This window comes from Syzygium oleosum, unplaced genomic scaffold (assembly GCF_021117445.2).
Source record: "Syzygium oleosum isolate NSW1041296 unplaced genomic scaffold, Sole_v2.1 Sole_v2.27, whole genome shotgun sequence".
In the NCBI taxonomy this organism is placed as follows: Eukaryota; Viridiplantae; Streptophyta; class Magnoliopsida; order Myrtales; family Myrtaceae; genus Syzygium; species Syzygium oleosum.
Window position 1 is genome coordinate 1,972,004 of NW_026607511.1, and position 17,778 is coordinate 1,989,781.

Sequence of the window (17,778 nt, forward strand, 5' to 3'; positions counted from 1 at the left end):
ACTGAATAAAAACTTTGAGAATAAGTTAGAGTCGTGAGGGCACTAAATAAGGAACTCATATCCTCAAGAGTCTCACACAGCATAAAGTTGAGATCAAAAACTTTTACCACTCTTATCGGTCGTCTCATGCATATGTAGTATGAAATACGTATTACGGTATTAACTCCTTTCCCGTGGAGCGTATATCTTTACATTCAATACCGTACAGATGATAGTTCAGACATACTAAATGTCTAAACTTGAGTTCACGTATCTACTCTTCTAAAGAATTCATTAGAACTCACATCTGGCATCAAAGACAGATAAAGTAAAATATGTGGGCTATTTTACTTTCGGACATAGTAAATTTTATGTCCTCATCTTAGCACTTACCTAAGGCAACATTTTTATTTTAAGCTTGAGCTCTCGATTATCACCTAGATAATAAGCTTAAAATTTTCTCATCTCTATTTATTCCACGGTAAATAGAGGCGATTACCCGTGTGAGTGGGCTAATCTCATCTGTCCGATATACTTTCTTGACATAATACACTAAGTATTAAGATGCATAAATATTAAAAAAAAACTCATAGGCATTAACAATGATATAACAATTTCATTTAAATATGAACATTCGGGGAAATTACAATATTCAGTACATCAGCATCTACGCAGTCCTAGAGATTTTACATGACCATTGAAAACATCTCTAGGAATTGGCTTCGTCATAGGATCTGCTATCATTCTATGCGTAGATATGTACTGCAAGTTCACATCCTTTCATGCTACCATATCTTTAACAAAATTGTACTTGGTATCTATATGTTTGGTCTTGCCATGATATTTCGGATCCTTGGTGTATGCTATTGCTGCTTGGCTATCACAATTGATTAACAATGAACTTGCAGCACACTCAACAACACCTAAATGATCGAAAAATCTCTTAAGCCAAACTCTCTCTTGTATTGCTGTTGACAATGCCACGAACTCGGCTTCCATGATGGATAATGCTATACATGTTTGTTTCTTACTGCTCCAAGATATGGCGCCATTATTCAGTAAGTAAACAAATCCAGAGGTAGATTTCCTTTCATCTAAATCTCCTCCCCAGTCAGCATCTGAGTAGCCTTCAAGTCGCAGATCCTTTCCTTGGTAACTCAGAGAATAATCAGCAGTACCCTTCAGCTACCTCATGATTCTTTTGACGGCTTTCCAATATGCTTGACCTGGATTAGATTGGTATCTACTTACCATTCCAACTGCAAAACATATGTCAGGTCTTGTACACATTATAGCGTACATTAAACTCCCAACAACACTAGCATAAGGAACGCGTTTCACTTGTTCCTTCTCTTGTGGAGTCTTAGGACACAACCTACGGCTCAATCCTTCACCTTTTGCAATAGGAGTATCCATGGGTTTACAGTCATGCATACAAGATCGTTCAAGAACTTTGTTGATATAAGTCTCTTGTGAGAGAGACAATAATCTCTTGGAACGATCTCTTGAAATCTTAACTCCAAGAATATATGCAGCTTCACCCATATCTTTCATCTCAAAATTGGACGATAACCAACTTTTAACAGTATTAACCAACTTCATATTGCTTCCGGCAATCAGTATGTCATCAACATATAATGATAAGATCACAAATTGATCTTTGGATCCTTTGATATATACGCAATGATCTTCATCAATCATTGTAAAATCATAGGCCACTATGGCATAATGAAAACGTGTATACCATTGTCTTGAAGACTGCTTAAGGCCATATATCGATCTCAAAAGTCGACATACTTTTTGTTCTTGGCCTTTCACAATGAAGTCAACGGGTTGCTCCATGTAAATTTCTTCTTCTAATTCTCCATTTAGAAAAGCAGTCTTTACATCCATTTGATGTAATTCAAGATCCATACTTGCCACTATTGCCAGAATAAGCCGAATTGAGGTAAATCTCACTACAGGAGAAAAAGTTTCGTCATAATCAATTCCTTCCTGTTGATTATACCGTTTCGCCACGAGGCGAGCCTTATATCTTTCTATTGAGCCATCAGCTTTTCGCTTTATTTTGAGAACCCATTTGTTCCCAATAGCTTTGCGTCCTTTTGGAAGATCAACTAGTTCCCAAACATGGTTTGACTTCATTGACTCCATTTCTTCTTCCATTGCATCTATCCATTTTTCCTTATTAGGGCAACTTAGAGCCTCATTTATATTTCTTGGCTCATCTTCATCTTGTGGAGCGACCATAAAAGTTTCCCCTTCAATGTCAAAACATCGTCGGGGAACACTTTTGCGACTTGTTTGCCGTACGGGAGATTGTACACGTGGTACATCACTCTCCATTACGCTCCCACTTGGATTAGATAATGAAGTTATCGTCTCATCAAACGATTGCAATTGAGATTGAGTCGAATTTAATTCCTCATTTCTCACATTGCTCCCACTTGGACGATCTTCATCAATTTCATTATGATGATCCAAGGTTTCAAAAAGTGAGTAGTCCTCGCCTATTTCGCCCTTCTTAGGAAACTCATTCGCTAAGAATGTGACATCTCGTGATTCAAATTCAGTAATACTCCCACTTTCTTGCTCACTTATAAACACATACCCTTTCGAGTGCTCTAAGTATCTAATAAAAATACTTTTCTTACCTCTAGGACCCAGTTTCCCATACTTGTGAGAGGGCTCGTGAGTATAAGCAGCACAACCCCAAGGTTTAAGAAAACTTAAATCGGGTTTTCTACCTGTCCATAACTCATACGGAGTGGAAGTAACTGATTTAGAAGGCACACGGTTAAGTACATAGGCAGCAGTTAACAAAACATCACCCCAAAAAGTGATAGGTAAGTTAGCTTGTGCCATCATAGACCTAACCATTTCCAATAGGGTTGTGTTTCTCCTCTCGGCAACACCATTTTGTTGAGGAGTATATGGAATAGACAACTGTCTTTCTATTCCTTTTTCATCACATAAATTTCTGAACTCATCAGATAAATATTCTCAACCTCGATTGGATCTAAACGTTTTTATTTTCTTATCTAATTGATTTTCTACTAAGTTCATAAATTTCTTGAAGCAACTTAATGCCTCAGATTTATGAGAAATCAAATAGACATATCCAAATCGAGTACAATCATCTATGAATGTGATGAAATACACAGCCCCATGCCTTGCTCTTACATTCATTGGACCACAGATGTCATAATGGATTAGTTACAAAGGAAACTCAGCTCTTGTACCATTTCCGAATGGTTTCCTTGTTGTTTTCCCTGCCAGGCAATGCTTGCAAATAGGCAAATCAACTTTTTCAATATTGCCTAATAAGCCCTCTTTGGCTAATCTTTGCATTCGTTGTTGGCCAATATGATCAAGTCTAGCATGCCATACATTCACATCATTTTCATAGGAGTTGGAAGATGTAAATAGGGAATAACAAACGTTAACATTACCACAGTCAACATCTAGTACAATAAAACCATTCAGAAAGTATCCACAACCATAGTAATTCGTATTCAGATACAAATCAACACCACTATTATGGAAGTTTAAATTAAAACCAAGTTTAACCAATACTAACACAGACACTAAATTCCGACGAATCTCCGGAGCATATAATACGTCATGTAGGAACAATGTGCGTCCACCACGCATCATCAACTGGCAGGTGCCAATTCCTTTAACTTCAACTTTGGAGTTGTTCCCTACATAGATCCATTTCGTTCCGATCGGAACCCGTCGGAACTCCACGAAGGCATCTCTGTCCTTCGCTACATGGTCTGTTGCTCCCGACTCTACAGTCCACAAAGGATTAAACTCAGTTAAAAATACAGAACTTGACACATAGGCAAAGTTCTCAAGAATGCAAGGGGAGTTTACCTTCTTTGGCTCGCCGCAATCGCGAGCGAAATGGCCCTTCTTGCTACAGTTGTAGCATTTCACCCTCGACATCTTCTTAACAAAAGAACGCTTTCCTTTGTCTTATTGATTAAATTTTGGTTTCTTACCCGAAGAACTTGCTCCCTTGCCTTTCCACTTCATGAACCTTTCGACGCGCTTGCGCTTGGAGCTCGAAGCCCCATGTGAACTAGAACTAGCATAATAGATGTCGATTTCTGGTTTCGCCACCAGGAGGCGATCCTCTTCTAACTCAAGATGGCGCGTGGCATCTTCAAAAGTCTTGATGTTCTCATTATGGGTCAGGTGCACCTTCATTTGCTCCCAGCTTTGAGGCAAGGAACGGATCACTGCTTGCACTTGTTGTTCATCAGTCAGAATGTGTCCAGCATCGTTCAGCTCAACGATCATATTCGACATCTTTCTCAGGTGTTGTTTCATGGATTGACCATGAGGCTTCTTATACGAGTCAAACCTTATAGTGAGCTGTCTCAGCTTGGTCACCGACGTATGACCAAATCTCGCTGCTAATGCTTCCCACATTTCCTTGGCATTCTCAAAACGCCTGAACTCTCGCATGATATCATTCTCCATGCTACTCAGCAACGTGATGCGAGCAAGCGAGTTCTTCCTCTTCCATACAGCAAATGCATCTCTATCTCTCTTATGCTGTGCAGTGTTCCCATCCTCAGGTTCTTCCATAAGTTGGTTAAGAGCTTCTAGTGCTTCTTGTTCTTCTAGCACATATTGGATTTTCATGTTCCATATTTCATAATTCTCGCCGTTCAATTTTTCTCTTTTGTTCAACTCAGCTACTATGTTCTTAGTTGCTGAAGCCATTGAATTTGAACATAACAGACAGACATGCACAAATTATTAATGCCACTTATTTATGCATCAATTTTACACAAACTGATTATATTAATGAATAATTTCACTTAGGTTTTAAATTCGAAAGTTCACTGTGTTCCCAATCATCGTCTAAAATCCTAATGTGAAAATATCGTTAATATAATCATTAAGGTAAAATTATGTTCTTTGAAATTACTAAAACTTTTAGAACTCCCACTCAACCAGATAATACTAATAAGACAGATATCATAATAGAATAGTACCATAAACTATTCATAATAAAAAAAATATCCATCAATATTCATTCACTAAGTACTATTTACATAAGGAACGAATCTAGCATAGAAAAGAAACATGAACACCAACATGAACAGTACTATCCACCTAGGATATCTAAAACCGAACTAAAATAAAATAAAATCAATGGCTTATCAATTTCCTATACACAGGGAAAAATTCATCAAAGTTCTTAGAAAAATCAATCTTCTTCTTTGGCAACCAAGAAAAGACTGTCGGGTATCCCTTAGGCTTTCTCCATGGCGCATTCATTCTTCGCCAAGTTGTATTCATCCCTAGGGTCGAAATCTTTGTTGCCTCAATCCTATAATATTCTCTCACAAAATCCATTGCAAGCTTTTTGTAGGCTAGGACCACGTTGACCTTCCATAGTTGATGCAACACCTTTTTCCATTCAAATGGAAGAGTGTTGATCAAAACATTCATCTTCTCAAAGTCCGGCATACAATAACCGTTCCAAATGATTTTCTATATCATCTCATTGACCTTGACCACGTGATCCTCCAAATTGCCATTTTTCCATCGATAGTTATCTAATTCAGCTCTCAACTCTGCAAGTTTTGCCTTCTGTTCAGGCGTCTTAGCCATAATGGGGGTTTGACATCTTCGTACCATCGTTCCTGCAACAAATGCAAAAAAACTCAAAGGATTACTTTTTAATCCATGATACAATATTGCAAGAAACACATTCTGCCCCTTTCAGCACCAAATTTTTTTTATTTTTTTTCGGTGGTCAACGCCGGTCAACGGAGGTCAACGGTAGTCAATGCCGATCAACAGTCAACGAATGACCAGGTCAGGTCAACGGGTCAGCAGGGTTGGGTCACGGGTCAGCAACCAGGTCGGATCGGACCAAACCGATCATACCCGGCCTACCGAGCCGGGCCTTTCGGCCTAGAAAAAAAATATATATAACAGGTGTGGCTGACGTCAGTGTGACGTCAGCCATGCCCACACGCGCACACATGGCGCGTGCGGCACACGTGCGCGGTAGTAACCGATGCGCACGTGCGACGCACATGCCAGCGTAGCCGCCGCTTGCGGCTGCGCATGGAGGCGCGTCCAGCCTCCCCCGGCGGCGTGCCACCCGTCATTTTGCTCGTCTCGACGAGCACTACGACCATATGCCTTCAAAAATAAAATTTATTACACGGAATTTCGAGAAACGATCCCGAACAGTACGGTCGGGTGTCGGTTTTCATACCCGAGCGTTCGTCGGCGCCGTTTCACGAATTCCGACCATCAATCCGTGTAATAAGCATATTAAACGATCAAGAAACAAGAACACATGCTTTGATACCAATGTTGAGAAACACAATCTCGAAAACACATTCTAAAACGCGGAAAACGTGCCAATTCTATACTTGAATCACCGAGTGAACGAAGCATATTACGTAAACGAACATACCTCTTTGCCACAGATTAAATGCCCCTATTGCAGAGAGAGATAGGGATCCTTCTTTGCTTTTAGTTTCAAGAGAGTGAGAGTTTTTACTTCTGGATTATGAAACAAAATCATACACACTTCAGCACTTACGTGAGTTTTTCTCATCTCACTTTTGTTCCCACAAAATAACTGCCATCTGTGGTTATTTCTTTCATGGGCTCTTTTAAGGTTTATTGGCTGGGTTTGGCCCAACATGGGTGGCCCATTTATTTACTAAAACCCATCAACATCAATAATACATCAACATTTCCATCACCAAAAAGTAAATTTACAAAAATGAAGAAAAAAAACCCTAATCGCGAATGAAGAGTTCGGAGGAAATTCTCAACAAACGAAACTGATCAACTCATAGCCCTCGGTCTCACGAACAACATACTGAAATTCGAGCCAATTCTGATAACGTTTGGCCTTCGAATCGGGATCACAAACCTCAGCCCTTTTCTTCCTTTTTCTCCTCTGTTCTCTGGATGCTCTCGGTGAGCCCTCTTTTGTTTTTCTCTCTCCTTGGACACACAGGCGCACAAAGCAGCCCCTATCTCTCCATGAATTAATAGGAAAATCGGGGCATATAAAAAAGAAAAGATAGAAAAGAGCAAGCCGACGAATTTCGGTGGCGCCGCCGCCTGTCTCCTGGCCTCATCCTGTCACGCCTGTGAAGCTGCTCCAACTCCGGCGATCCTCCCTGACGTTCCCAGCTCGCTGCTCAGCCCGGCCGTGACGTCATTCCATGCCAAGCCGCGCTTGACGTCTCCCTGCGCCGGTTTCCTTCACAGCCGCTGCTGCTGTCCACGATGCGTTCTTCCTTGGACTGACGATCCCACAGCAATTCCGGCGATCTTTCAGTCCAGCGGTCATCCGATAACTCCAGCAATGTCCAGCCTTGTGCCTCTGCTCCCGCCGCAACTCCCTGTGCTGCCTTGAGTTGCGACACCTCCGAGCCGTTAGCTATTCCAGCCCTGGTCAGAGCAGTGAGGAGACTCTCCTTGGTGTTCTTGGTTCAGTTTTGTGCAGGTTTTCTCTAGTTACCGAGTTTCCTCAAGACGTATCCCTAAGCAAAGCCGGAACCCACTCCTTGCCAAGCTGTGAATTTCACCGGTTATTGAGAGCACCGCCGCGAGCCATCCAGCAAACCTTGACCATGCTCCCCTTGGCCGAGGTTCCATCCGTGAGTCCCACCTTGCCCTGAATCCGAGCCGATTCCATTGAAGTTCAAATTTGGCAACATTATCCACAAAATTAGGTAAAATACCATCCAAATTTGATTAGGATATTTTATTACCTAATATATATTTATCAATATCTAACATGCATATTTTGAGTGATAGATATATATCGATTAGGATTTATCTCCTAGTCCGCATCACGATATAATCTTTTTAATCCATCTATGAGCCCTTAGATAAAATTATTAGATTGTGCGGTTAGAAAATTTATCTTGATCTTTAAGCCTTAAGATTAGGATATTGACTCTATTTTTGCAAAAATTACAAGTTGAGATAATGTTTTCAATTTTGAATTGTCGTTATATTTGGTGGATGATATTTTGCTTATCTTTGATTACTTTCTTCATCTATAAAAATTACAAAACTTGCATCATAGGTTAGATTTCATGTTAGGGTGGACTCTAGAATAAATTAGAATAGTCTTTTAGATAGATTTCTCCTTAACATATAGGATAATTTAGATAACATTGCATGGTTTAGATAGCATTGCATACCCCTAGCTACGATGGGGCATATATTGGCCCGCCTCCCTTTTCCACAAAACACAGAAAAAGATTTACTCCTCAATCACCAATCACCGCCAATGAAAACGCCACAATTCTCCGACAGCTTTCTATCAGGCATGAAAACAAACGCTTTGTGTGTACTCAATTACACAAAACATGTAGAACCACATACACCTTGCCTCAAAATACTTGTATAAAATCATCTATTAAACTAATCAAGCAATCCCGTAACAGCACCAAAAGTATCACCATACTCCAGTTCAAAGGAGTAAATGGGGACTAACCTCAGCAATCAAAGTAACGGGGAAACACTCGAGCACCGGCATCACCGAGCACCAACAAGTCGATGCTGAAGGAGCATCTCCTTCACTGGCACGCAACCAGCAAAGAACAGGACAGCACGAACGAAACAAATCATCCTCGTTACAGTCAAGGGGTAGTCAGCGACCTTGAATGAGAAATGGATGAATAAGGAAATAAGTGAAGTTGATGCGATGAAGAAGGAGAAAACTCCAATGAAGTGGATGTTGAGGAAAAATCAAGTAATCGGGAAGAAGAATGGAATCAGACTTTGAAGCATGATAACACTCTCTTTAAGAAATTATTTGCCCCATAAATGTTGCTAATGGTTACTAGCAAAAATTCTCCATGATACAACAAAGTCTCAATGAGAATACCAGATAGCATAAGACTCTCAAAAAAGAAACAATTGAAAACAATGGTTGTATATGAAACAAACGAAAAATGGAAGAAGATGATCTATTGAACAAAAAACAGCTAGATTCTTGCTTAACCTCACATAGCCAATTGTTATGATACCATCTTGAATCAATTGTCTCACATAATCGTGTCTTAGATTGATATGTCTAGACTTGCCATTATAAGTGCTACTATAAGCTCTTGCCATAGTCACCTGACTGTCACAATGGATAGAAATAGGAGGCATAGGACTAGACCATAATTTGATGTCCACCAACAAATTTCTAATCCATTCAGCCTCTTTCCCAGTTGTTGCTAAAGCAATGAATTCAAATTCTATTGCTGAGTGAGTTATGCATGCTTGTTTCTTGCTTGCCCAGGATATAGCACATCCACCTAATGTGAAAATCCATCAAGAAGTGGAATGTTTGCCATCCACACTAGTGATCTAACTAGCATTGGTGTATCCTACTAATACAACCGGATAATCATTATAAAACAATCACAAATATTTAGTTCTCTTAAGATAATAAAAAATTCCGGTAATAGCATTCCAACTTACTTGGATTACTAGTATATCTACTCAACTTACATACAGAGAAAAGCCATATCAAGTCTAGTACAATGCATTGCATACATTAAAGACTCTATAGCACTCGCATATTCAAGTTGTGCTATTGCTCTACCATTATTATAATTCAATTAAATACTGAAATCAAATGGAGTACTCACTTCTTTGAAACCAAGATGTTTAAATTTACTCAACATTTTTTTCAACGTAAATACTTTGGTTCAAAGAATAACCCCCACTATGTTTTCTAACTTTAATACCCAAGATATTATCTACTTCACCCAAATCGTTCATTTTAAAAATGGAAGTTAGATACTCCTTAGTCTCAATAACTCCAGTCATATTTGTTCCAAAAATAAGCATATCATAAATGTATAAGCAAACTAAAACAACATAATCTTTAGTGAATTTAGAATAAATACACTTATCAGGACTATTGTGTTTGAATTCATTGACAATATGACTGAATCAAATTTTCCATTGCATTAATTAGGTGCTTGTTTAAGCCCATAAAGAGATTTAACCAATTTACATACTTTCCTTTCATTTCCATGAAGAACAAAACCCTCTAGTTATTCCATATAAATTCCTCATTTATATCTCCATTCAATAATATAGTTTTGACATGCATTTGATGAACACAAAGATCATATATGGATGCTAAAGAAAAAAAAATTGAATAGATGTTATACGTGCTACAAGAGCATATGAATCAAAATAATCTATTCCTTTTTTTGTCTATACCCCTTGGCCACTAACCTAGCCTTAAAAGCTTGGATAGTACCATTAGAATTGTATTTTCTCCTTCTATGTCTTCATAAAATTATGACATTTCTTGACTATCAAGTTCTGGTGATTTTTTGGATTGAAATCATTACCCTCCACAACATTCACTTTGGTCTCATATAAGCCAAAATTATCATGTAAACGTGACTCTTCCTCACTTCGAAGATGTTTGGGAATTTGGTCCAAAGTGAAGTCCTCTGACTTGTGCAGCATCCTTTTTCCATAATCTTTCCAACTTGCAGGCAATTTTGTAATAATTGCTCCAACTTGAGAGGATTCTAGAATGTTAATCTTGAGGGCACGAATTTCGTTGACAAGCACTTGCAATTCATGGACTTGCTCCAGCAAGAGTTTATATCAATAAATTTAAAGTCAAAATACTTTTCAATCAACTATTTATTGGTACCTTGCTCCTCTGCCTTGTACTTGAATTCCAGTGCATTCCATATGTCTCTAGCAAATTTCATCTCAGTGAATAAATCATACAATCAATCGAACAATGGAGAAAAGTGTCAAAAAAGTCCTAAACTTTTTGCATTTGTGCCAATTTAGTCCTAAACTTTTTTTTTGTGCAAATTCAGTCCTAAACCTTTTGCATTTGTGCCAATTTAGTCCTAAACCTGTTTTTTGTGCCAATTCAATCCTAAACATTTTGCATTTGTGCCAATTTAGTCCTAAACATTTTACATTGGTGCCAATTTAGTCCTAAACCTTTTTTTGATGCCAATTCAATTCTAAACCTTTTGTATTGGTGCTAATTCAATCCTTCCGGCTAATAGCTATTCACGTGTCGAAGGACTGAATTGGCACCAATGTAAAAGGTTTAGGACTAAATTGACATCAATGCAAAAAGTTTAAGACTGAATTGACACCAATGCAAATGGTTTATGACTGAGTTGGCACCAAAAAAAAGATTTAGGACTCAATTGGCACCAATACAAAAGGTTTAGGACTGAATTAGCATCAAAAAAAAGTTTAGGACTAAATTGGCACCAATGCAAAAGGTTTAGGACTTTTTTGACACTTTTCCCTCGAACAATGTGTTAGAATATGCCAACGACAAAGCAATTCGTCGTCTTCAAGTTTTTCCTCTCCTTGTTGACCCTTTCAACGGATTCTGCACTTGGCTGTCTTACTTCAATGGTAGGCTTTGGATCTCACGACTTTCATTGACTCTGACTCCATTGTTGCCGAAGTGTTGGGGAAAAATCAAGTGACTGGGCAGAAGAATGGAGTCGGGCTTTGAGCTGTGATAACTCTCTCTTTAAGGAATTATTTGCCCCACAAATGTTGCTAATGGTTACTAGCAAAAATTCTCCAGGATGCAACAAAGTCTCAATGAGAATACCAGAAGAACTCTCAAAAGGAAACATTGAAAATAATGGTTGTATATGAAAGAAATGAAAAATGGAAGAAGATAATCTATTGAACAGAAACGTTGTGTAATTAATAGCAAAAAATATGTATGAACAAATACAACCTTTCCATCCGATATAACCGCTAATAAGTAACCGCCAAGTGGGACAAGGCACCTCTTCGTTTGTTTTACAAACTACCAACAGTGGAGAGGTAGACGCTAACTAAGGGAGAGGAAGACTCCCAATGAGGAAGATGGTAGTTCTTCCAAAGGAGAGAAACCCTACGAGAGGGTTAGAGTTGCACAATCTCTCGTACATGATATAGCAGAGCGAGAACATGGCTACACGCAACTATCCGTGCAGTCAAAAACTAATGCAAGAACATCCTTGGAATCAATATCATGTACTGGACAACTAATTATTACCGAAATTAGATATCTCTAGTATTTGTCGAATTGTCATGATGTAGAATAAAGGTCGGCCCACAATAGATAATATGCAGTCTCAAGGAGTTTTAATCATAACGTATTGAAACTCTATCTCACTGCCCCAGCTTTAACATTGACGAATGGGATATGCTCCCTTCGGCCACCACGCCTTAAATTGCTAGGGCATGATATATTTGAGCTTAGTAAATTATTCATTTTCACCAATACTAATATCCCATAGAGGACGGATCGGGGGATTTCACCGAATTTATCATGTCCAAATTACAAGTCTACTAAGTAAATATTCTCTTATTAGACATCCAATGCTTTCATCGAAGTACGTAAGATCCATATAGCTTGGTGGGTCTGTCCACCTTTTTTGGAACCTAAAGCCGGATTTAGAGAAATTTTACCTACACCGAGTGTTCGTCAGCCCACTCAATCTCAGCCCTTCAAAATTATGAGGTCCATGTGAGTCCCCCATAACCGAGTCCTTGTTGAGATTAAGTGAGCTGGTAAAAGCCCGTGATAGTAAAACGAGAATTTATAATAGGAAGCTGGAGTCGCGCTTGTTATACCAAACTACGATACAAATATAACACTCAAATAAAATATTATCTCACACAATCATTACAATATAGTTTCTCAAACCACACACAAAACACTTAAAGCTCACTAGCTTATACATAGACACACTCGCAACTCTTTTATTTTTTCTCTCCCCCACATATGGGCAGCGACTGTCACCTCTCTATTTTAAAGATCACACTTAGTAATTGCAGCCGAATAACATGAAGTCAGGAACCACATGTTTCACGAGTGATTGAGATCTCTGAGAAAGAACAACGCTAGGGAGAGGTTTACCATCGATCTCAAGAGATGTTGACAATTCAACAACCGAAATCAATATTATTATATTTCAGCAGATCTCACAATTTGGATGGAAGAGAGTGCAGGCAACCGCTCCGCCCAACAGGGTTTTCAGGAAGTGAAGCAACAATGTCGGGGTCTTGCTCAAGAAGAACCTTCTCTTCTTGGCTTAGAGTTATCCATGCATCGATTCCACCCTCAGATTTACTATCAATGAGAACAATCTTACGGACGGGATTGCATGCGTTGCTCACCAAGTCCGGCTTCCCCCACCCAAAATCGATGTCATACAATGGGAAACCACACCAGCTTGTAAAGTCCACCACATTATCTTCGTCACTGTTAACCCTTTCGTTGTATTCCCTTGCAGATTCCTTCACCATATCCATGCACGACTCTCTGTCCGCTATCGCTGCAAACCTTGCCTTGGCGCTCGTGAACATATCGTGGATCATCTTCACAAACACTTCCAAATCCAGGCTGCTCTGATGCATCGTGTGTCGGGCGTTGACCTTGGTGATGAAGTTACCGAACGCATTTGTTGGTATTGGTAGATTAACTCTCCCACGCAAGTTCATATTCTGGAAAATGACAAGGGGCCTCAGGCGTCCATGTTTAGCTCGATCCAAAGTTACGAATGTCTTACATAACAGTGCTGACACGACCTCCACTCTCGATATCCGCACATTTTTAGGCCCGGCTAGTTTTAATCTTGATATGGCCGCACCACTGAATAAGAACCGATTCATCGTGAGTTTTACTCCAGTAAGAAGTGGAGGCATTAAAGTTACCCCCAGCCCCTTCGATGGGAATAGAGAGGACAGCTCAAAATACGGCGAGGCTAATTTGTGGATTCCGCTCCTACAAGCGGTAGCCCATGAGTTCATGAATGTCACCATGGCATACAGGTCGCCTAACTTGTGACAAGGGCGCAGACCGATCAAGAGTCCCCCACACTCGAACACGTTCACTCGAATCACGACTAGGGGATTATTGCTGGCTGGTCCCATTTGGAACTCGGACAAACGGCTGAGTAGGTCTGCGTCAAATTCTCCCTGGAGGAGCTGATCAAGCTGGCCATTCACTTTGGCATGCACAAATTCTACTCCTTGGTCGTTACAGTCGATAAAGAGCCCTTCCTCAACGTACCGACCCGCTAGAGGGTAGAAGATCGCTAGAGTTTCCGAAAGCGACTCCTCCAATAGGCAAAGCCTTTGGAAAATATCCTCTTCATGGTTTTTGCCATCAGCCCGGTAGTAGAAAAGGAAACCGGAGTAAAGAGGATGCAGAAGCTCATCAAAGCATGAAATGTTTAGTTTTCGATGGTGGTTCGGCGTCGGAGCCGATGGCTTGATCAGTTTCTTGCTTTGCACTTCGATCTTCATACTTGAATCTCTTCCGGTCACTCCAAGATTCCCCAACAAATTGGAATTGGTGCACTCAAACCTGTTGGGTGAAGATTGGTTATATAGATAACATTTGCTCAACAACCATTTATTTATAAGAGAACTCCTAGATAATCCAACAAAAATCTAGTCTGTGGGCGGCTATAAAAGGTTTTGATAAAAAAAAAAAAAAGAGCCACCACGTAAGCTCGTGCAGAGATTTTCTTGTAATTGCAAGCTAATTGGCCGCCTTATGCTGTTGAGTGTGTGACAGTAAAAACCAGAAAAAAGCATACAGTGTACAAGCCCTCGTAATGCAGAATCCATTAAGTTGCTACTGGTCCTCCTTTGCTCCATTGCTTGTTTTCATTCTCTATCAAACTAATAATACCATGAGATAATTACACATGTAGTCCCTAAATTTTGGCCTAATGTTCAATATTATTCCTAAACTTGTAATTTGTACAACGTGATCCTTGAACTTTAGTCTAATGTATAATGTCGTCCCTGACCCCTTAATTTGTTCGATATAATCCCTAAACTTTTGGTAAATATTCATACTAGTATCTAAACTATATGGAAATATCTAATATTATCCTTCCATTAATTCAAAATAATAGAATTTATTGATTTAACTTCCAATTCGGTCAGTTTGAAGGGTGGACAAAAAAATAACGTTACATGTAGATTATCCACGAAAGAGATTTAACTAAAATTATGATATAATAATCCATATCATCAAATAACGTGGATAATCACTTTTTAATTTAAAAAAATTAAAAGGATTATTATATTCTAATTCGAGTTGAATATCTCATGTGAATAATTCGTATGTAATGTTTATTTTTTATTGATATACCGAACTGGAAGTCAAATCAGCAAATTCCATTAACTTAAATTAATAGAAGGACAACATTTAATATTTTCATATAATCCAGTGACTAAATTGAATATGTACCAAAATTTTAAAGGTCAAATTGAATAAATTAAAAGTTTATGAATGATATTGCACATTGGGCTAAAATTCAAAGATCACAATGAATAAATTAAAACATGATTGTAGATCATCATAATGCATTTGGATTCACAGAAGTATCATTTGCCTACCTAAATGATAGGGGTGAGCGGTTCCCGGTTCCTTACAGGTTCCGCCTGGAACCTAAAACCTACCCTCGGGTACAGATTCTTCATTTTTTGGAACTTAAAACCTACCCATCAAAACATGGAACCTAGAACCTACCCTGTCACCAATTCCAGGGTCGGTTCCAGGTTCTAACAGGTTCTTTTTTTTTTCTTGTTTCATTTTTAGTTATACAAAACGAAAGACTAGTTATTGGACAAACCACGAAGATTGTAAAGGTCTAAAGAATAAAGAGTGGCCTGTTACATAATGGATTTGTTTATCATTTGCAACTAAGGATAAAGACTCACCAAAATCAAGATGGATCTCACAAAAAAAGAACATGACATCATCTGTGGTATGTGTAAAAAATACCAATAATAACAGCCATATATGTTGACATATATGTTGAGCAAGATTGAAAATGATGGCCTGAGATAGATGCCATCATCCAATTTAATGTAGAAATCAGCATCAAAAAGTGCATAGGCGGTTTTGAAGAAAGCTAACCTGCAGTTTAAAGCGGATCACAGAGAGAGAGAGAGAAAGGTGCTCATGTTTTGTAGGGGAGTTTGCTGTACTCCTCTTCTATATCCAACAGTAAGAAGTCATCATACTATGCCACTTCCCTTTTCAATTCCATCATCTTTGCCCCATCATTAGTCCTACCAATGACAAATCCAAAAACTAATCCAGTGTCTTCCTCCAAGCTGCAATTTAGTCCATATACTCACAATCAAATCAGATTTTTCACATATACCACAAATGATAAAGCATCAATGAGCCGAGATCAATTACCACAACCATGTCCGTAGTAATAACAATTCCTAAATATTCTACATTAAAGCCATCGGAGAAAGACCGAACGAGATAAATTCTTGACAGTAGCAAGTTTCCCGGTGACATAAGCTATACTCATGATTTCAAGTCTGCTTGCATTGACCCCAACTGGATCTAAAAAGATCACCCTTTCCCCCATAATCACATCCCAAACCTACCCATAAGAAAATTCTCAACAAAAGAAGCAGACACAACACAAGGACAAAATCACATAACCCATATTCCCCTCCAAGCTCCTCTAGACTAGAAAAGATTTCAATTTCTCTACCAAATCCATAAGTAGGGGAGAATTGAGTAGTATTCAGATTTTCCTCCGAAATATTGTTCAGACTAGGGTGGCACAGACAAAGCTATCCTCTAATTGGAAAATACAGATGCCCTTTTACCCATTCGGATGAATTGATTTGGTGTGGCAGTGTTGAGTTTTTGACTTGTTAGATCATGAATCACTAGGAAAGAGGCGAATAGAGTCAAAATTTACACTCTGTTTTTTCACTTGATTAATTTATATAAGTCAGAGTTCACACTCTGTTTTTCCCACTTCCATTCACTTAAAACCAAAACCAACTCCTACAGGCTGCCGGTACAAGTCAAAAAGTAAGGAAAAATAGATAGAAATGCTTTATCTATACTAAGACCAATTCGGAAAAATTAGTTTAAAGCAAAGAGATCTGGCCATGGCTATATCTATACCCATTCAGATGTCCTTTTGCCCCAAACGAAAAATCAACTCAGCCGCAACAACAATTTTAGCAAACAAACAAGCAGGAACAAAACTCCAACTTCAAAGTGCTCTAACAACCGCACGAGCCAAATTGACAGAAACCCTAGAGTCGTCAGCAACGCAACACCAAACCGGCCACCGCCGTCACCTCATCTACAAAAATGAACCAGAAGGAGATGAAGAAGAAATTTTGGTTACCTGATTCTTGAATGTAGCAAAAGACGAGGTAAGCGAAGTGATGGAAGGGGCTCAGCGTCGCAACGGCGGAAGAGGTTCAGTGTCGCAGCAAAACGCGGAAGGCTCAGTGTCGCGATCGAACGCGGAAGGCTCAGCGTCAAGACAGAAGAGGCTCAGCGTCGCGGCGGTGGAAGAGGGTCAGCGTCGCGGTGGAACGCGGAAGGTTCAGTGTGACGCCATCGATGAGAGTTTGAGAGCTGAGACTGAGAGTGGAACGTGAAAAAGGGAGAAGAAAATTAGGAATTTTACAATTATGGACCGGGGACTGACGGTTCCTTAAAAAATAGAACTGGAAACCGAACCTCCCTCTTTAGAATCGAGAATCGAATCCACCGATTCGGTTCTTATATTCTCAATTCTATTCTGAAATCGTGTTCACTCCTGCTAAATGAGATACAGCATGCATAAATTAATAATTATACACTAGCAATCATAAAGCCTCCGAGACAATGTTTGTCAGTTTGCATGAAAGCACCTTTAATGGTGAAGACTGCGTGGAAAGGGTTTCACCCATGTGATGGTGACCCCACAGAAAAAGTGCTTCCATGTACAATCTCCA

At 39.3% G+C, this 17,778-nt stretch overlaps 1 protein-coding gene across 1 annotated transcript; it reads right to left on the bottom strand.

Moving 5' to 3' along the window:
* Positions 1-12,612: 12,612 nt before the first annotated feature.
* On the bottom strand, positions 12,613-17,316 carry LOC130135087 (acetyl-CoA-benzylalcohol acetyltransferase-like). Its single transcript, XM_056303376.1, has 3 exons — positions 17,181-17,316; positions 15,929-16,128; positions 12,613-14,359 (listed from the first exon to the last, which is right to left on the bottom strand). The coding sequence occupies exon 3, from the start codon at positions 14,296-14,298 to the stop codon at positions 12,973-12,975; it is 1,326 nt and encodes a 441-aa protein (XP_056159351.1). The 5' UTR covers positions 14,299-14,359; positions 15,929-16,128; positions 17,181-17,316; the 3' UTR covers positions 12,613-12,972.
* Between the last annotated feature and the right edge of the window lie 462 nt (positions 17,317-17,778).

Coding starts and splice junctions, on each gene's coding strand:
- LOC130135087 (XM_056303376.1), bottom strand. CDS start 14,298: ATGAAGATCGAAGTGCAAAGCAAGAAACTGATCAAGCCATCGGCTCCG.